This window comes from Podarcis vaucheri (assembly GCF_965113315.1).
Source record: "Podarcis vaucheri genome assembly, chromosome: 9".
In the NCBI taxonomy this organism is placed as follows: Eukaryota; Metazoa; Chordata; class Lepidosauria; order Squamata; family Lacertidae; genus Podarcis; species Podarcis vaucheri.
This window is the reverse complement of record NC_138767.1, coordinates 3,266,181-3,286,991: the sequence shown is the minus strand read 5'-3', so window position 1 is coordinate 3,286,991 and position 20,811 is coordinate 3,266,181. Positions and strand designations below refer to the sequence as shown.

General features: G+C 45.9%; 1 protein-coding gene and 1 long non-coding RNA gene across 3 annotated transcripts in view; one reads left to right on the top strand and one right to left on the bottom strand.

The window, feature by feature from the left end:
• The first annotated feature begins 3,278 nt into the window (after positions 1 to 3,278).
• Positions 3,279 to 20,811, top strand: part of LOC309540035 (uncharacterized protein) — a 60,833-nt gene continuing 43,300 nt past the window's right edge. The window contains exons 1-7 of one of the 2 annotated variants that reach the window (XM_082236621.1): positions 3,288 to 3,415; positions 4,559 to 4,684; positions 5,151 to 5,258; positions 5,959 to 6,069; positions 7,098 to 7,196; positions 8,076 to 8,162; positions 19,979 to 20,130. In XM_082236621.1, the coding sequence (XP_082092747.1) occupies positions 3,373 to 3,415; positions 4,559 to 4,684; positions 5,151 to 5,258; positions 5,959 to 6,069; positions 7,098 to 7,196; positions 8,076 to 8,162; positions 19,979 to 20,130 (726 nt within the window). In that variant the 5' untranslated portion in view covers positions 3,288 to 3,372. Of the gene's footprint in view, positions 3,416 to 4,558; positions 4,685 to 5,150; positions 5,259 to 5,958; positions 6,070 to 7,097; positions 7,197 to 8,075; positions 8,163 to 19,978; positions 20,131 to 20,811 lie in introns of both variants that reach the window. The other variant, XM_082236620.1, reaches the window with a different exon arrangement.
• On the bottom strand, positions 7,098 to 17,437 carry LOC309540178. Its single transcript, XR_014223103.1, has 2 exons — positions 17,045 to 17,437; positions 7,098 to 7,982 (listed from the first exon to the last, which is right to left on the bottom strand). It is a non-coding gene; the product is annotated as an uncharacterized lncRNA (long non-coding RNA).

The following is a 20,811-nucleotide window of genomic DNA, read 5'->3' as shown; positions in this document are numbered from 1 at the left end:
ATGCCCCATTGCCCCTTCAGATCTCCATGGTCGCTACCTTACAAGGCACAGAAGGACAACCATGCATGCCAGGCAGTGAGAATGGGGACCATCCAGCATTTGGTGTCCCCTTCTAGCAGACTAATCACAAATACAACTTTGGAAATTCAGGCACCCTTACTCTCATATAGAGCTAATATTGGGCAACAAACACCTTGAACTGCTCTTGATTTCTTCAGAACTTGGCAGGGGACATGACTGGGGCCCACACCAGTGTGGGCACAGCACTGGCAGCATGTGCTGATACTTTAATGGCATTCATGGTAGCAGGGGTGCCAACTGGAACAAAATATTGAGGTCGGAGCAGATAAGCTCCACCTGCATAACTGATCACAGGATGATCAGAAGGCCAAGCGACCTCTGCGCCCTAGGAGTTGGCTCCTATGCAAAGTGGCCGTCAACTGAGTTAAGTAACCTATTAGATTCTGCTGTTCTGAATCACACCCTTACAAGGTGTGAATAGCTTGGAGCCAAGCCGGGAGCCAAGCTGGGGACCTGTCCTGCCACGTCTTGCATGATTGATATCTGGAAGTGTTTGTGGTTGCTTCAATCTGTCCTGCATACCCAGCCAAGGAGCATAAAGAACTGATATTTTAATAATTTATTGACAAAATGATATAATCTTGGTAGTATATATGATTCTTGTGGCTTGTGCCATGGATCCTTGTTGCCAACACTGAAAGAGGAGGTTGTGGAGGTGTTTCATGAGGGAAGAACAGAAGCTGGCTTTCAGAACTTCTGGGTGGATTCCTTCCTGTCATGTGGCTTTACCACATGCTTGAGAGAATCATAGGATTGTAGAGTTGGAAGGGACTCAGAGGGTCATGTAGTCCAACCCTCTCCAATGCAGGAATCTCAAATTGAAGCCTCCATGACAGATTGCCATCTAACCTCTGCTTAAAAAGCTCCATTAAAGGAGTCCACAACCTCCCATGGAAACTGTTCCACTGTCAAACCGCTCTTAGTATCAGAAAGGTGTTTAGTTGGAATCTCCTTTCTTGTAACTTGAAGCCATGGATTTGGACTTCTGGGTGCTGCGTGAATGGTGCAGGGAGCGTGAGCCTGATCATTCCAACAGGCCCAATCTTCACAAGAGGGTTAGGGGAAGCACTAAGGCGAAGTGCACCCCTAAAAACCTAAAGGGATCTCTTTAAGCTCCTAGGGGTCCTTCAACCTGAAACATGATGTCTCTCTTGGTCCCCAGCTGCTTTGAACGTAGCGGGGGGGGGGGTGAGATCAAGTCACCAGGTAAATGCTCCAATGCGATCCAGCAAAGAAAAACTTCAAGTTCCAGCTGACAGCGGTTACCTCTCCAAAAACACTGGCATGCTTTCGAACTGCTAGGTTGGCAGGAGCTGGTACAGAGCAATGGGAGATCACCCTTTCGCAGGGATTCGAACCGCTGACCTTCCGATCAGCAAGCCCAAGAGGCTCATAAAAAAACACAATGGACAACAAGAGAAACAAGTGTACATAGTGATGAGGGGTTTCTAGTATATGAAGCTTATCAGAGTCCAATTAAGAGATTGTGCAGATCTATCTTTCTATCCAAGTACAGTTCTCTATGAGTTACCATTGGTTGAAGGTCAGCTGCTTGCAGGGCTTCTTTCCATTTGGAACTCACTGGAACTCAGTTCTGACACCTCTCAGGCAGACACCATTATGAGAAAGCAAGGGAAGTGTACAAGGTCAGTTCCAGTACCTTTTTTTCCTGGAAAAATAGTACTGGTGGCACGTATGTTTTGATGATAATACATTCAGTAAACGTATACCGAACATGTTGAAATTTAACTGCTTCTGTTCCTTTTCTTTGTGCTTTAACTTTGCAAATGAAGATTTACACTAATGTAAAGGTAAATGGACTCCTGATCATTAGGTCCAGTCGTGGACGACTCTGAGGTTGCAGCACTCATCTCGCTCTATAGGCCAAGGAAGCTGGCGTTTGTCCGCAGACAGCTTCCGGGTCATGTGGCCAACATGACTAAGCTGCTTCTGGCGATCCAGAGCTGCGAACAGAAACATCGTTTACCTTCCTGCCAGAGTGGAACCTATTTAACTACTTGCACTTGACGTGCTTTCGAACTGCTAGGTGGGCAGGAGCAGTGACCAAGCAACGGGAGCTCACCCTGTCACAGGGATTCGAACTGCCAACCTTCTGATCGGCAAGCCCTAGGCTCTGTGGTTTAGACCACAGCGCCACCAGCACCCCTTACACTAATGTACTTTGCCATATTTCCTGGTACAAGTGTTGAGATAGGAAGCTTTCCAATACTACTAGCAGAGTTTATGAAGAGTAAGGATTCTTCTGAGGGATATGCTTGGAAGGTAAAGTATGTACCCAGCCTAAATAAAAAAATAAAACTAATAAATTTTGGAAAAAAATAAGTAGTATAATAAATCTGAAACCAACATTTCCCTGGATTTATGCTTTATGTGGAATGCTGATTGGATATAAAGAGCAGCCAATCAGGAAATGGTACAGCCTAAATGGGAGGAGTTATGGAATGCCTGACATCACAAGGGAGGTGGATGTTAGCCAGTGGGAGGATGAAATAATCCTTAAGAAGAAATTAGAGAAATGATTGTTCCATGACGACACCAAGGTATCCTAACAGAAAGAGGTCTGATAGGTGGAACACTTTCCTTACAAGCTGTGATATTTACAGGGTCTCAGGCCAAGGCCAAAAGGTCACTAAGAGGCTAAATAATAAGGCGCTTTTATAAACTACAAATTGTTTTTCTCTTTTGAATACTAGAACTCAGGGTCATCCAATGAAATTTAGTGGTGGTACATTTTAGGGCTGTGTACTTTTGCTGTCTTGCCAGTGCCCCCTAACGGCTGTTTGGCCAATAGCAACCACCAGGCAAGCAGGAGGTTCTTTGGATTCCACTGGACAGAGACTCTTAGGTAGAGACAAATTTCAATTAATTGGTAAACATTACAAAGAAATTGATCAGCAACGTAGAATAGAGTCTAAAATAAAGCCAACAGCAGCTGGAATAAACTACAAAGCTAGCAATATAACCAATAAGGAAAAGATCTTAGGCAACAATAGTCATAATATAGATAGAATAGGTTCAGTTCTTCATGTCTCCCCAGCCAATGGAGATCTGTAAGGATTATTTGGAACACTTCAGACTGGCAGGTGGTTGTTCTCTTCACATTCTGGAATGTAGCATAGAACAATGTATCAAGATCTCCCTGTCTCCTTCAGCTGCTGGCCCTTATATAGTCCATAGTGTAGGTCTCATTCCAAGCTGGCAACAGATGTAATTTGTGACGTAATTCCATTCCCATTCTTTGATCTGACCTGGAAGTCGACACATGTGGGCATGAGCCTTCATTTGCATTCTTTATCTCTGTGGTTCAGTCAAAGTAAGGTTACTTTCCTTGTTCCCAGTCAACTGCTTCCTCCTTCCTTCCCCCATGCAGTCAAGTGTTTGATAGCTAGCCAAGCCATGAAGTTCCTTTCACTTCTTCTCCAACTGCCAGATTCCTGATATTAAAGCTCCAGCTGCATTGCAAACCAGGAGCACCACATTCTGTTTTATTCCCTGGCAATACAGGTGCCCTGCTCTGATTCATGGGCCCAGTTTATTTATCCAGATCCAGATCATGATCCAGAAAATACAAGTCTTTGGAAAACCCATTTGCTAGCTCAGATGGCTTCAAAACAGAATTAGACAACAGCCTTCTTCTTCTTTTCTTTAAGCTGCAGCATCAGATGTCAGGCTAGGTCTTTGCAAAAAGAAAATAAAGTGGCACACTTGGGGAGCCTGGGTAACAGCTTCCCTCTGTTTCTTTTCCAGGTCCAGCTCATGGTCTCCAAAGTCTTGCTAGACTCAATTGGATTTACATGCATCCAACTGAGACCAGATCTAGTATTCCATCTTTTCTGATGATCAGGAGGTAGTTATATAATTAAATGTATATATACCTTCCTTAAAGGGTGGGGAACATGTGGCCCTCCAGAAGTTACTGGTCCACAACTCCCGTCATCCCAACCATTGACCATGATGCCTGTGATGGAGGGAGTTGGCACCCAGGAACATCTGAGGACCTCATAGATAACAATAATAATAGTAATTTATTATTTATACCCCACCCATCTGGTTGAGTTTACCCAGGCACTCTGGATGGCTCCCAATGGATTAAAAACAGAATAAAGCATCACACATTAAAAACTTCCCCAATAGATCCCACATTATCTATTAAATGGTGAACATCTTACTGGAGCCCTGTAAACTAGATGTCCAGGAGTTTAGAGAGGAATAGGATGCAAAATGAGAATGTGCTATACTACTTAAACCATTTTTTAAAATGTCTTGGAATCCATATGGAACATCTCTTTTGGTTTAAAACTGAGATTGATCCAACAAAAGGAAAAGAGAGAGACGATTCAATTATGTTGGACTCAACAATGTCTTCATGGGAAAGGATTGTCTAATACTGATAGAGGCCGCTTTCTACCTAATGTGCTCATAGTCTTATTCTCCATTTGTTTTTATCTGATTCTAGATTGTTGCTTCACAGACAAAACTGAGAGGATGGAGAAGCCAGCACCCGCAAAGCCTACAAAGCCCCAAACCCCCACAAAGCCTGCAGCACCAGCGGAGGCAGAACCACCTGCAACTATAACTGATGGTCTGTATACAGCGCAGTCATATGGGATGAGGTTTCTCATAAAGTAGAGGAATGCGCAAGAAATGCACAGCTTCCGCCTGCTTCTTTTCCAGGTCCAACTTGTGGTCTCCAAAGTCTTTTTGGGTTTTTTTGTAGATTTATTTATTTGGTTTTTCAAATTAAAATTTTACAGTCACATATCAACATACAAAATAAAAACAAAAATTCCAGAGAATTTCCTGGACTTCCCCCCTCCCCTTTGTGGGTCCTATTGTTGGTCATTTCCTCCTGCATCTTTTATAATAATGCAAACATTTACATTTCTACGTGTGTATCTACTTTAAAAATTATGTTCTTGTAATAGGGCATTAAGTACAGGACAACAAAAGTGAACATTGTAAACTCTCATACTTGACAAGAGACTTATACTCCAACCAATGTGTTCATACTCTTATCCTCCATGTTATAATGGCTTGTTGTTTCACAGACAAAACTGAAAGGGTGGAGACGCCAACACCCAAAAAGGGTGTGGAGTCCATAGATAATGAAGCACCCAGAAAGGATTCAGCAACAGCAACAGCAGATGAAACTGGTGGTCTCTATACAGCACAGTCATATGGAATGAGATTTCTGATAAAGTAGAGGAAGGCATGGGAAAGGGAAGTTGATAGAGAGACAGGCAGGGAGTGGAGCCAGTCATGTTGTGCTAGGGAGGAGTGCAGAGAAAAGCACACAAAGCTCTTTGGGTGCCAGAGATCCACCAAGCCCCATAGAAACCCCAGGATTCAGCCCACTCTTTGCTGCTGACTGTGGTGTTCCTTTACTGTGTGCAGCTAGGAATGTCTCCACCATTAGGCAGAATGAGACAGTTGCCTTAGGTAGCAGGTGCTGAGGTGGGTAGAGATGGGTAGACCACACAAGCTGCACTGCACCTCCTCAGTTAGCCTGCTGCCCCTTCAGCAGCACCCAAATAAGAGCCAATGGCCAGTCCAGCCCAGCTTCTGTATGTGGAATTATGTGTACAGAGGGAGAATCTTGTCATTTGTTTGTGGAGCAGAAAGTCCTTTAGTATCGAAGGCTACTGTCTTCTGATCCAGACATTGGTCAGAAACGTTTCCTCAAGCAGCAAGGTACCCCCCCTTGCTTCCTCCACCTGCTTATCCTCCCAAGTGCCCACCCCCTGAACAATGGACTGTCTCTGGCTGATGGCGGTCACAGCATATGGAACCCTTTTTCCTGGGTTGGGAATGGTATGTTGGCTCCTGATGGCCAAAGCAGAATTTTCTTTCTTCTAGCATCTGGTTTTCAGAGCATGGTTGCTTTCATCACATCTCCAATGGGTGAAAGATTTGTCGTACTTGAGATTTTCATCCTTACTGCCCTGACACTCCTGATTTTCCTTCTATGTAAGTACATAATTAGCATACTTTGCAATTAATATCACGAGCTTTCCTTCAATGCCAACAGCATTTCCAAAAAGAGATGGCAGGATCCACCTTCCATTTACCCCTTTCATCTCTCTTTGATTTCCGGGGATGAGTTACAGCAGTCAACATTGAGAGCAATGACACTGTTTTGTTCTCCCTGAATAAGTGAGTTCCAGCTCTTGGAACAGAAGCACTTGCTTGCACAAGTCCCTGGAACACCCTGGGCAATTCCCTTTCCCAGTTGCCATTCTTTGCTCCTTTCCCAACTAATCCTCATTTGCTGGGGGAGAGCCCCCATTCCTGGTCCTCGCCATCCTCCCCTCTTCTAGGGCTCCAGTCCCTTTGAAGGAAAGTGCTTGGGGGAAACAGGCTGCAGAGGAGAAGGCCGTGGCCAAAGTGGGTGGGTCCAGAGCCTACCTAAATATCAAGATATATGCAGGGCTTTTTTCAGCCGAAATTCATCAGGACTCTGTCCTGGTCCCTCTCAGGTGGGCTCTATTGCTAATCTAAAAGAACAAGGGAGGCATTCATGCTAAGTTCCAGTGTTTCTTTTTCTAGAAAAATAGCACTGGATAGATGAACAAATGGCTTATTTTCATAGCTAATTCATTTTTAAAGGGCACTCAAAGTAAGCAAAGCTTCGGGGGAGGAAACCAAATAATCCAAGAATTTACATATTTTAAGCATACGACAGGGCATGAGGCAGCTTGGCAAATCCCACTCTGTAGGACAAAGAGGACAGGTCTATCTAGGCAACCAAAAATATAAAGCTTTCAAAGGAAGGCCAACCATCTGATGACAGAAGGAACAGGTCAAATGGAAACAGGATTTCAGAGCACCAGGGCAGCCACAATCAAGGCATTGGAAACCTCAATATAAGGGCTGGGAGCAGAAAATATTAAAAATATTAAAAGCAGTTTGAAACCAAGTATCCCCTCCCCCAGCTCATCAGACTACTAAGTTAGAACACAATTTCTTCATTTCTTTTCTATCTACCTCCTCCTTAGATCAGAAGGAAATGAAAAAAAGAGTGGAGATTGAAATGGCAATGAACATGATTCGAAACTTTGTTGTTGGGACTGATAAATTCTATGAGGACAAGGATGGTAAGCATTTTATTTACACATCCTCACTTTTGCTAGAATATGTTTAATTTATACAGACTTCAATTCCTGTAGTTCAATTTTGGATTTATATTGTGTGAGCAATACATATATTCAATGAAACCTATCACTTTTTCATTTCTCAGCAGGAAGAAAAGTAGACGGTTGTGATTCTCACATCCCCCCACCAGAAATGCTGTCCTCCCCCGTTACACTGTAACTCACAGTGTTTGTGCTACTGCAAGATTTTAGCACTAACACAAGGGAACTTTGGCCCCACTTCTACCTGCATGCCATCACCAAAGCTGCTCTCCAGGGTGGGGGAAACTTCAGAACACATGGGGGAAAGAGGGAAAGGGGCTGAAGATTGCATTGCATAAGGAGAAATCCTTGCACTGACATAATGACCCACTTAGCTCTATGTAGAATGCAACTCTATATTCACTAATAAAAGAGTTTGTCCACCTCTATTTTCTTAGATCTCAGAAAGCATAATTGAAAACTGCAAAATATTCTGTGTATACTTGGCTTTACTGTGGGACTCAAGGCGGGAATTGTTTTGTGACCTTGTGATTCCCAGCAGAAAAGGAGAACAAAGGAAGGGAACATTAGAGATACTTCATGAGCCAGTTTTAATTTCGAATAAGAGAGTGGATTGCATGGGTCTTTGGTCTGATCCAGCTGCAGGATTCTTCTGAGGCTTTCCATTGGTGATCTCAGCCACAGAGAATCATGTCTGTCCTCATATTCATAAGAACCCCCTCCTGGATGTCTGCTTCGTGTTTCACGCTAGAGTGTTTTAAAATGTTTGGAAATGGTTTCTTAATATTTGCTGATTGTTATTTCAGATACTCCTGTTTTAAACTGTTTCATATCTTTTAGACTTACAAATACTCGCTGCAGCTCAAAACATATCAGATAAAATGCGGTATCTTGAAAACAGAAATGATCAACTGCAAAAGGAAATTGGTAAGCTACCTGTGATGGGATGATGAGCTGCTTGTGCGTAAAATCCAAGTCCCTCAGAGTTTGGTCAAGTTTGCAAACCTCTGTCTGTAACGGAGCCCCTTAAACATGGCTCCGTCAGTCGCTGGCAGATTCCGACAGTGGTTGCTTTCGGAATCTCTTCCAACATAAAAGCTCCTTAACGGAAACACATCTTCTGGACTCTCTGCGTGACAGTTTCCGGCGAGGAGTGGGTGTCCCTACAGGAGGTCCTGAAACCTCCCCACTGTTTTCGCTGGAAGTGTCTCTGAGCCATCCCTCCTGCTCACTTCCCCTCGGCTCACCTCCTCTCCCCCTGCTGGTTCCCTCTTCAGCTGCTGAGTCTCTCCCAACCTGTGTGAGCCCTTCCACCTCCCTTCCTTCCGATGGCAGTTCCCTGACATCCACCTCCCCTCCAGGGCCCCCTTCAACCCCTCCCGCCCCCTCCTCTATGGGCGGTGAGGAGGCAAAACCCCGGAAAGAACTTCCTTCATCTTCCGACGTCTCGAACATTTCTCTCCACCTGTTGCGGTTCCTGGTCTCGAAGTACTCCTCCTCCTCAGAGTCCATTTCCCCTTCCCCTTCCGAGTCCGGGAATCCTTCCAACTCCTCCTCCTCATCGGTGGTCCCAAAGTATTCCCTCCAGAACCTCTCCACAGGCTGAGGTTTCCTTGGGAACCTTTGATGGAACGTTTCTATCAATTCCTCGTCATTGATATCTTCTGCCATTACCCAAGTGTTTTCTGACTCCGGTTCTCCTTCCCACGCTACCAAATACTCCACCTGATCCCCCTTCCACCTGGCGTCAAGCATTTCTGCCACATGGCTGCTGCATTCCCTTTCTTCTATGACTGGTCCCCGTGTGGACATCCCTTCTCGTCCCCCCTCATACGGTGACAGTAACGACCTGTGAAATACTGGGTGCAGTTTCATGTGGTTGGGTAACCGGAGCCTGAAAACCACTGGGTTGACTTGTTGAATGACCTCAAAGGGACCCAATCTCCTGGGTCTTAATTTCTTACAACCCCCTTTGAATGGCAACCCTTGGGTTGATAGCCACACCTGATCTCCCACCCTTATGGTTTCACCTTCCCTTCGGTTCTTGTCTGCCTGCCTCTTGTATTCTTCCTTAGCCCTTTCTAAGTTGAGTTGGAGCTGACGATGGATTGCTTCCATTTCTTCTACAAAATGCTCGGCTGCCGGGACGCTCCATCTCTCCCCTCCTCCCCCTGGGAATGCCCTGGGATGACACCCATAGTTAGCCAAGAAGGGGCTCATCCCTGTGGACACATTCTCCGCATTGTTGTAGGCAAATTCCGCCAGCGCTAACTTCTCTACCCAATCATTCTCTCTGTCATTGACATAACACCTCAGGTATTGCTGGAGGATACCGTTTGCTCTTTCCGCCTGCCCGTTGGTTTCAGGGTGCCGGGCAGTCGAAAGATTGACCTCTACGTGCAGTAAGCTCATGAGCTTCCTCCAGAACCTGGAAGTAAATTGTTTCCCTCTGTCTGAGACCACCCTCAATGGGACCCCATGCAACCTAAAAATGTGTTCTACAAATAATTTCGCTGTCTCTTCCGCCGTGACTGCATGCGAGCAGGCTACAAAGTGGCACATCTTTGTTAGTAGGTCTACCACGACCATGATGGCTGTTTTCCCCTTGGACTTCGGCAGATCAGTCATAAAATCTATCGACACTGCCTCCCAAGGTCGTTCTGGTGTTGGTAAGGGTTCTAATAGCCCCGCCGGCACCCTCCTCTCCCCTTTGGCTCGCTGGCATTGCTCACACCCTCTTACATACTCCCGTACATCTTCCCTCACCTTAGGCCACCAAAATTCCCTGGTGACCAACCGGAGAGCCAGTGTGGTGTAGTGGTTAAGAGCGGTAGTCACGTAATCTGGGGAACCGGGTTCGCGTCTCCGCTCCTCCACATGCAGCTGCTGGGTGACCTTGGGCCAGTCACACTTCTTTGAAGTCTCTCAGCCCCACTCACCTCACAGAGTGTTTGTTGTGGGGGAGGAAGGGAAAGGAGATTGTTAGCCGCTTTGAGACTCCTGAAGGGGAGTGAAAGGCGGGATATCAAATCCAAACTCTTCTTCTTCTTCTTCACATGGTTTTGTGTTGTCCAAAATGCCCCGCCGTGGGGCTGTCGTGCAACTGCTTGAGTACCCTCCCCCTTAACTCTCCTTCGGGTATATACAGTGCCCCTTTGTAATACAATGCTCCGTTTCTTTCCTCAAAACCCCCTGGTTCCTCCCCCTCACCCCTAAGACCTCTGAGCTTATTCTGGGCGTATTCATCATTCTCTGTTTCCTCTACCAGTTCTCTTTGCCCCATCAATGCTGCCCCACACACCCAGCGGTCCTCTGGGATGACATGTCTCTCTTCGGGTGCCCCCTCCCCTTCCAAATATTCAGGTTTGCGTGAGAGAGCGTCCGCCCTAACGTTTCCTGGACCTGGCACATAACAAATTTCAAAGCGGAATTTGGAGAACTCCTGGGCCCATCTCACTTGCTGTTGGTTGAGCACTCGTGCCGTTCTCCAATACTCTAAGTTCTTGTGGTCCGTGCACACTTGCACCTTATGTTGTGCCCCAATTAATAAATGCCTCCATCTCCTGAACACTTCATGAATGGCTAGTAGTTCTCGGTCATACACCATGTAGTTCCTCTCAGATTTGTTCAGCTTTCGCGAGAAAAAGGCACACGGTCTCCACTCCGACTTCTCCTTCCCAGGCTGCAGAAGCACCGCCCCCACCGCCCGGTCTGATGCGTCCGTTTCCACTCGCATCGGTTTTTGTAAATCCACATGCAGGAGCTGTTCTTCCGAAGCGAACGCCCTTTTCAGTTCCTCAAAAGCTCGCTCCGCCTCCGCCGTCCAAACGAATTTCCTCTTACTGCTGAGACAGTCCGTAATGGGAGCCGTCAAGTGGGCAAAATTTCTGATGAACTTCCGATAGAAGTTTCCAAATCCAAGAAATCTTTGCACATCCTTCTTTGTTTTCGGTGTTTTCCATTCCAGTACCGCTTGGACCTTGCCAGGATCCATAGCCAATCCCTTGTCCGACAAGCGGTACCCCAGGAATTCCACCTCCTTGGTATGAAACTGACACTTCTCTAGCTTCACCCACAGCTGATTGGCTTGCAGTCTGCCCAACACTTCCCTGACGTCTTTCACATGCTGCTCCTCATTCTCTGAATATACTAACACGTCATCTAAGAATGCCACACAATTCTTGTAAAGCAAAGGTCCCAGGACGTGGTTCATAAACGATTGAAAGCACGCGGAGCCTGCTTGTAGGCCGAAGGGCATAACTAAATATTCAAATGCCCCCAAAGGGGTGAACATGGTGGTTTTCCATTCATCCCCCTTCCTTATTCGTATCAGGTTGTACGCCCCCCTCAGGTCCAGTTTAGTAAAAATCTTTCCTTTCCTGACCCTTGTCAAAATGTCATCAATTCTGGGCATAGGGAAAGTCACTGGTTCTGACACTGCATTTAAGGCCCGGAAGTCCACTACAAGCCTAGGTTTGTCCGTGTGTTTTTTATCCACAAAAAACACTGGGCTGCCCCCCACCGCCCTGGACTCTCTGATGAACCCTCTCTTCAGGTTCTTGTCAATGAACTCCCTTAGCTCCTGCATCTCTCTGTCAGACATGGCGTACAGCTTGCCTACAGGGAGCTGTGCCCCAGGGAGTAAATTGATTTGACAGTCAAAGGGTCTATGCGGGGGTAGTTTGTCTGCTTCCCTCTCGCTGAAGACGTTGCTCAGGTCGGCGTATTGTCGGGGCACCTTCCCCTTCTCCGTTACTTCCGTCCCTGCTAGAGTGGCTCTGGCCCCTCCTTGAGCCTCCCCCTCTTTGCAGTGTTCTAGACAATGTGCTGACCCAAAGGAGACCACTCTCTGATGCCAGCCCACTAGCGGATCATGTAACGCTAGCCAGCTCATCCCCAAAATAATGGGAGCTCCTCCCAAGGTAGCCACATTAAACGCTATTAGCTCAGTGTGTCTTGCTACCCTCATTATCATTGGGACGGTCTGCTGGCTGACTTCTCCTCCCAGCAGCTCCCTTCCATCGATCGTGGTCACCTGCAAAGGGTTACTTAAAGGGATAGTCTGTATCTGGTGCTCAGCAGCAAACTCCTTACTCATGAAATTGCAGGAGCTGCCTGAATCCAATAGCGCCTTTATCTTTAGTGGGTGTCCGTTTGGCAGCTCTAGCAACACCTCTATCACTAGGGCGGGTATAGGAGGTTCCGGGGTGGGCACTTTCACTGCTCTTTGGCCTGGCTGCTGTGCCCCAACGGTGGCAGCCAGGTGTTGGCTTTTACTTGCTCCTGGACCTTTTCCTCCCTCTCCCCAACAGCTCCCGCCATTCCTTGCCATTCCTTTCTTTGGGGGAAGACTCTGGCAAAGTGACCTGGCTGTTGGCAGAGATAACATTTCTTGGCGCCCTTCCCCTCCTTCTTCCGCTCTTCACTGGGCTTTGAAACTGCGCGTGCGCGTGCTGTTCCAATTTCCATCGGCTCTCCCGGCGGGAACGGTGGCTCTGGAATCTCTGGAATGCGAAGCTCCCTCCAACATTCCCCCTTCCCTTCCCGCCTCTCCAAGGCTCTCGCCTCTTGGCGCGCTCCTATGGTCAGCGCTGATTTGGTCAGCTGGTCCATAGACTCCGCCCTGGGCGCCCGGGAAAGTTCATCCTTTACCGCCGAAGAAAGCCCTTCTTCAAAGAGCATTTGAATGGGTTCCGCCGATAGATCCCACCCCAATTTATGGATCAACATGGTAAACTCAGTCCAGTACTCACGAACAGATCGGCTCCCCTGTTTACACGCCATTAACTGTCTGCGTACCACTCCCTGCTCAATATCGCTGGAAAACATCATGTCCATGGCACGAAAAAACTTCATCGTGTCCTTTAGGATATCATTATTCGCTGCCATCAGGGGCCTCACCCTGTCTTTCGCCCCCTTTTCGAGATGCCCAATCACAAATGCCACCCGCAATTCCTCGTCGGGAAAGTCATCAAACTGCAGATTAAGGGCATATTGCATCTCTGTCCTAAAGGCATGATAGTCCTTGGGCTCCCCCCCAAACTTCTGCACCAATCCTGGCACCTTTCTGGCGAGCGGGGTGGTTTTCCCCTTCTCTGCATCTTGAGCCCTCCTCTCCTCGAGCCTCGCCGTCTGCAGCGCTAGCTGGACCTCCAACGCCCAGTACCTTTCTTCCAGGCTTGGACCCGCTCCAGCTCCTGCTTCTCCGGTTCCGGCTGGGTTGCTCATGATGCCTTCTCCTGCACAAGCTGCTTACAGGGACTGTCGGAATGCTGTGAAGGGATGATGAGCTGCTTGTGCATAAAATCGTAGTCCCTCAGAGTTTGGTCAAGTTTGCAAACCTCTGTCTGTGACGGAGCCCCTCAGACATGGCTCCTCTAGTCACTGGTAGATTCCGACAGTGGTTGCTTTCGGAATCGCTTCCAACATAAAAGCTCCTTAACGGAAACACGTCTTCTGGACTCTCTGCGTGACAGTTTCTGGCGAGGAGTGGGTGTCCCTACAGGAGGTCCAGAAACCTCCCCACTGTTTTTGCTGGAAGTGTCTCTGAGCCATCCCTCCTGCTCACTTCCCCTCGGCTCACCTCCTCTCCCCCTGCTGGTTCCCTCTTCAGCTGCTGAGTCTCTCCCAACCTGTGTGAGCCCTTCCACCTCCCTTCCTTCCGATGGCAGTTCCCTGACACTACCCTATGATGTAGTGCAGTGGGATCCTGCCCTGATTCTGACTCTTAGAGCCAGAGCAGAGTGCTGCCCTCCTTTGCATCCAGCCACCCTAGGGAAACATCAGAGATATTCAGTTCAGCTCTCCTGATCTGCTGAATTGATTTAGCTTCTATGGTGAGGAAAGAAAAGACTTTGCCATTCTTTGCTATAGAAGAGACAATCAAAACAGGTCACCTAAAAGACCCGTCCTTTAGGACTTCCGGGTTGGCGCCTCTGGCAATGGCGGATTTCCTCCGATCGGGAGGAATCCGCTCCATGGAAAATAGGGTCTGAACCGCCACGGCGAGGCGTAGACCCATCAAAAACCACAGGCGGGAGAAGCCTGTGGACATGGGATTCAGCTGGCACCTTTGCGCCCCCCCTACTCGCGGGGAAACACGGTTTTCGGGGATCCGGAGCGACGTGGGGTGAGTGGCGCGGTGCTTTGAATCGACTGCTTCTTTCACGGAGTGAAGCCGCATTGCTGTTGCCGGAGAGCGCTGACTTTTTCCTGTGGACAATTGGATTTTAAACAACTGCCCGTGAGTAGAACGGAAAATTGGATTAATAATTTTTTTAATTTGGCACTGAAGCGGGAAGGTCTAAACAGGAAGTCCACCTTCCGCTTTTTGTAGAAAGATTGAAGCAAAGACACGGCAAGCTAGAGTTTAGAAAGTCATCTGTAAAGGACCAAAATTTCATCATTTAAAATTACTGAACCCCTCTTGGAAGCAGGAGAAGAGGGGGGAACCTTTTTTAGACTGTTTAAACCTGCAGAAGAGAGAGTAAAGAAAGGCAATTTTCCACCGTCTTGAACCTGGGAGCGGGGTGTCAGGACAGACGTTCTGGGGAAGTTCATTGACTATGGACAAACGTTTTTGACAGATAGTTAAAAGAAGAGACATATTGATTCCATTGTTCCCCTTCGCATTGACAAAATATCCGAAAAAGGAAAACTTTGTTGCTAGATCTGCTTTAAAAAAAAAAGGATGGCTACAAAAAGAAATTGATTCCCCTAGAGGGAGCTTGTGAAACTGTTATTAAAACCGAACTGGGGAGCTTTGCAGCTGTAATAGATTAAGATCGTGGGACCAGACTTCGACCTTGAACAAGAATGTACTCGGAGGCTCTGGTGCTTGCCTTTTGCAAGACAAGTGCTTTATTGGAACAGTTACACGAGAAGATGGATTTGATGACTGTTGCGATCGGAAATTTTGGACAGACAGTGGGTACCTATATAGAATTAATCCAGGAATGTGCTTTGGCAGATGAGATGAAGGAGGAGGCTGTTGCTGGACCCCGGGTGGCAGAGATGGAGGGAGCTGTGGCCCAGCAGGAACATGAGTTGTTGGATTTGATGAATGAACCTGGAAAAAGTCAGATTTGGAGAGATGGAGTTCTGTTTGGCTTGGAGATGGGGGGCTGGATGGACCCCCCTATGCAGGGATGTTTTGATTTTTCAAGTCTGGCTTTGGGCTGGGGGGAGCTCGGAGTTGTGGGGGCCCTTAACTTTGGAGGCGCCTTGAAACATGCCTTCAAATACCACATGGATTTCAGTGTTGACTATGGAAAAGAGGCTGACTTGTCGAGAAGGGACAAAATATTGTCAAGCTGGAGTCTCCCCGAGTGAAAGTAGCAGAAGACAAAGTAAAGTACAGGTATAAATATTAAGAAGACCTGCGGAAGGGACATGGAAGAGACTTAAGAGCCTCGGACATAAGGTCACCAGGTTGATGGACTAGATGGATGGGATAGAAAGGACTGACAAAGCCCGAGACCAGGAAGAAGAGACGATGGATGAAGATTGGAAGAAAGTTTTAAAAATTCATTTAGAAAAGTATTGTGAAATTAATGAGTATTAGAAAAATGTTGGAATGAAATTATTGGGCTTTAGCAGAAATGTTAAAAATAATTATGTAAGAATATGTAATGGTTAAGAGAATTTGGTATAAATAAGATTTAAGTTTTAAGTTTTAGGACTTTTTATGGTAAGATAAGGTTAAAATAGATTAAGGTAATTTAATGAGAGAATATTGTGAAAGATGGAAAGGATTTGCTGAGACAATTAATAACTAGAATACAAAAAAGGGAGGTGCGAGGAGGTCAATGAAATAAGGTAATGACAGTTAAGGATCTGGGAATATTGGATTTGTTTTTAAATTTTTTGTTTATTTTTGCTTTTTGCTTTTGATGTATTGTGTGTTTTGCTTTTTGTTTTTGACTTTGGTTTTTATTGATTTGTATTGTTTAATTGTTACTTTTATCTACTTTTTTCTTTCCTTTTTCTCTCTCTTGGTTTTACCTTCTTATTTCTTTGTAACCTTAAAATTCTCAATAAATATCATTTTAAAAAAAAAGACCTGTCCTTTATTATATTCACCCATGGGAGAGAGATTCTTGAATAGCACTCCCGAGGCAACTTCCACCAACTTGGGCAGTGGGGTGATTGGTGCAACAGCAAAATCTCTCTTTGTTTCACAAGCCCATCATCAGAAAGGAGCCCTCAAGCCCCCTCACATAGTGAATTGGCTCATTGGCATGTGGGTTAGAATACCCGTGAACAATAGCAATCCTCTCTCTACCACGGGCCTGATCTGTTGCCACAGCAAGTACCCAGACCACAAAGCTAGGTCACAATAGGGTCCTCCATTTATCTGCACAGATCTCTAAGGTGGGCTCTCCTTCCCTGGAAACACTTCCTAAATAGGTAATGAATTTTAGGTGGGTTTCCCAGCAAGCAAGACCCAGTGATAACAGCAAGAACCTTAATTGAACTAACAGAACTGGACAACAGGGGCAAAGCAAATGCTTATATACATTTCTGAAGTCCTGGATCACTCCCACTCTCAAGATGATTGGCTGTCTAAACTCCCAAGCTGAGAATCATAACTGAGAGTTTAAGGGCCAATGGCAATAGCCCAAATCCTGAAATGTCCTGTGATTGGATATCATGTGTCTAATCAGAACCCAGGGGCTCAGAATCCTTAGTGCAGACTCAAGCTCAGGCAAACACAGACCACTGAATACATAACACCCCTCCCTCTTAGGCACAAAACTGCATCCCCGTCAACACACCTAGTCATCAAAGTGGTGAGGGCAGTGCCTCACCCTCTGGGAGTGGTGAAGCTCATTGCCTTGGGTCCTTGGGGATGCCAATGAAGCTGCAGCTGGTGTCGTGGGTGTCACTGATGTCATTGACTCTGCACTGTCTGGTGGTGAAGTGTTGGTGCCCCATTCCTCAGCCCTACCTTGGGCCACTGGGTTCTCATCGGGTGCATCAGTCTGTGAGACAGGCTGATCGTTCACCTTGTCCCTGTGCTCAGGTGTGGGAGCAGTGACTGGAGCTGGGGCATCAAACAGACGGTGGGGTGTTTGGTCCACATGCCGGCAGTGGACCTGAACATCTGGTGTGGCAGCCTTGTAGGAGCCTGGCCCGGTGCCCTGGTAACAGCGGGGGAGAGCAAGGCAGGACAATCCCCATAGTTCTTGGTGTAGACAGGGTCATCAGGGGCGAAGGACCTGGGGGCCCCTGGAGCCTCTCAGCCAAAAGGTCGATCAGATGCCAGATTAGGGTGCAACCAATCCAGGAGTAATGCCAGCTTCCGGTTCATGAGGAGCTGTGCTGGGCTTCGACCTGTGACAATGCAGGGTTTGATGTGCTGCTGCAGCAGAAAATCCACTAGGCACTTGTTCCAGTCCCCCAGTGAGGGATTCCATGGTGGTCCTCACCATTTTCTAAGCCCATCCATTCATTGATGTGTGGGACGCTGCTGCTGTGACATGCTGGATTAGGTTGTTGGTCGTGCACTTCTGGAACTTGGTTGATGTGAACTGTATGCCATTGTCAGGCCGGGAGAGGCATAAGCCAAGAAAGTCAGTGGGATGGATCCCACTCTCTGTCCTGGCTTCTTCTTTAGCAGCGCGCAGCCTCTCCCAGGCAAGGGGAGCCTTCATCCACTGCCCGGGAGAGGCTGCGTGTGGCTAAGGCTCCCCCAAGAGCCACACTCCCTTTAAAGAGCGCACGGAGCGTATATGTGGCTCTTGGGGACTTTTCCCCAAGGAGGAGAAGGGCAGCCCTTCTCCTTCCTCAGGGAAAAGCCCCCAAGAGCCACACACACGCTCCACGCGGCTCTTTAAATGGAGTGCTTACAGAGCCTCCCACCTGCATTCACTCCATAAGATGCACACACATTTCCCCTTACTTTTTAGGAGAGGAAAAGTGCGTCTTATAGAGCGAAAAATACAGTATATCTTTGCCAACTTAACTGGCCTTAAGTACCACCTATAGAACATCTTTACAAAATTTTCTTTAATTGTATATGAGGCAGTAAATCATATATCCTCTTTCCAGAGTTTCTCCCATTGCTCTGGATAGATAGTATGTCCGAGATCCTGAGAACATTTAATCATCGTTTCTTTCACTTCTTCTTCCATCAATTCCCAGTCCAATGAAAGATTATGTGTTTTGGATAACAATTTCTTGTTATTCTGTATCACTGTGACGTTAAATTTCAAATCCTCTTTTGCAAATCCTTTCTTTTGATCTGAGTTGAATATATTTCTAAGTTGTATATAAAGCCATCTGTCAACTTCATATTGCTGTATCTCTTCATAGGATTTTAATCTGAGTTTCCCTTGTTCATCTTCCAATAATTGTCTACATGTTGGCCAATTTGTCCCCATATTCAGTTTTTTGATAGCACATGCCTCCAGCGGTGATATCCACCAAGGTGTCTGTGGTTCCAAATATAATTTATATTTGTTCCAAACTTTATATAATGCACCTCTTAATACATGACTTGTGAATTCTTTATTGCATTTTACTTTCTCATAATACACATGCCATCTGTGTCTATTATTAAAGCTTTCAAGATCCAATATATTAAATTTTTCCAATCTAATCCAATGTCTTACCCATATTAAACATTCTGCTTCATAATATCATTTTAGATTTGGCAATGCTAATGCTCCCCTTTCCTTTCTTTCTGTCAATAATTTATATTTTATCTGCAGTTTTTTTCCTTGCCATATGAATCTCATTATATCTTTCCTCCATTCTTCAAAGCAATTCTCTTTATTTATAATTGGTATTGTTTGGAATAAATGTTTCATTTTCGGCAGGACATTCATTTTAATTATGGAGACTCTTCCCCATATTAATAACATTAATCTACTCCAGGTTTCAAAACCTTTCCTTATTCCTTTCCAAACTTTCTCGTAATTATTTTTGTACAGATTAATATTCTTCATAGTTAGATATATAATGAAATATTTGCTTTCTTAACAATCTGTAAGCGAACCTTTTCCTGAAGTTCTTTTTGCTCTTGTTCTTGCATATTTTTTACCTAAGTTTTGTCTTTTCCGTATTCATTTTAAAGCCACACACCTTGCCAAAGTCATATATTATATTTATTGCTTCAGCGATACTTGCTTCTGGTTCTTCTGTTCTTAACGAAATATCATCCACAAAAGCCCTGATCTTAAAAACCACTTTTCCCAATGTTATTCCTATGATCTCTTTGTCTTTCCTTATTTCCAACAACAATATTTCTAATGTCAATATAAAAAGGATGTCAGGAATACACACTCTAGATTCCTCTCCCTACCTCCGCAACTGGACAGTTAGTCTAGAGAGAGAAAGAATTTTGATAAACCACAGCTATTCCCTCTTCCCAACCTTCAAGTCTGCCCTGATGCTGCCCTGAGTATCCAGGTGGAAACAAGTGGGTGAGGCCCCTGGGGTTCAGATAAGGCCTGTGAGGGGACTTGCATCTTTTGTCTATTCCCTCAAATAAAAGGTTCTTCACTGTGCTCCCTGTTCCAGCTATGCCCCCCCCCCGGTATTTCCTGCAGCATCATGAAGTGGTTGAAGAGTTAATGTTGCTCTTATTTTAATCTTTTTGAGCTTCCTAGATGAATATATGTTATCATGTGGCCACAGAAATGAACTTAACAAAAATAATTGAAATCTGCACAGAAATACAAGTTTGTTCCTCTTAAATTCCTTTTCTTTTTCTCTTCTTCCTCTGGCTTGACTAAAAGACATCCTTACTAGAAACTTGGAAGATGGCTGGGTTATATTTTCAAATTCGTTCTATCTGTTTTCTGGTGAGCTATGCTCATGGATGGATTCCAAAAAAAAGTGTGAGAGGGAAGGCGCCAAGCTCATTTCTATAGAAACAGTGGAAGAACAGGTGAGCATCAAAGCCAAGTATTGAAAAAGGTAGGGGATCTCCTTGAGGCAAAGGGATCCTATTATCACTATCCAATTAAGAAGTTCCAATACACCTATATGCAGCCAAGACAGCAACTCCATCAGTCAAGCCAAGAGGTGGGTGGGGCAGGGACCAGCTGCTACCATCTGGGGCTAACTAAGGTTTCTTGGTGCTGCTGAACTCTAATAGAATGAAGCTGGCAGTCAGGAAGGAGGTCTTGAAGGAGGAGGAGTAGATACTTGAGGGAAATCTTGTAGATTCTTCCTCTGCTCTTTGAGATGTACTGAGTGCTCAGAAAAAAGGCTTCCCTCACCACCTTAGCCCTCTGGCATGAGAGTATCATGGAGATGACTCTAGAGGAGCTTGCAAGGTATATCCCTCTCCCAGCCCCTTAGCCCAGGAAGAGGCTACTAGGGTGCTGTAGGGCACAGACATGGGTGAGACCCCATCATCAACCCATCAAGCATACCACAACCAGACTGATTCCAATAGCTCTGGAACCAACAAACAAGCATGGATACAGAAATTGAAGTATTTGCTATACAGGGCAATGTCCAACTGTTCTATGGCAAAGTCGTTTATAGTATCTGGAAATTTTAACTCTGTGTCATGACTAAAACACATATGTAGCCAGTCTCGGTGAGGGCAGGTGATGTTCCC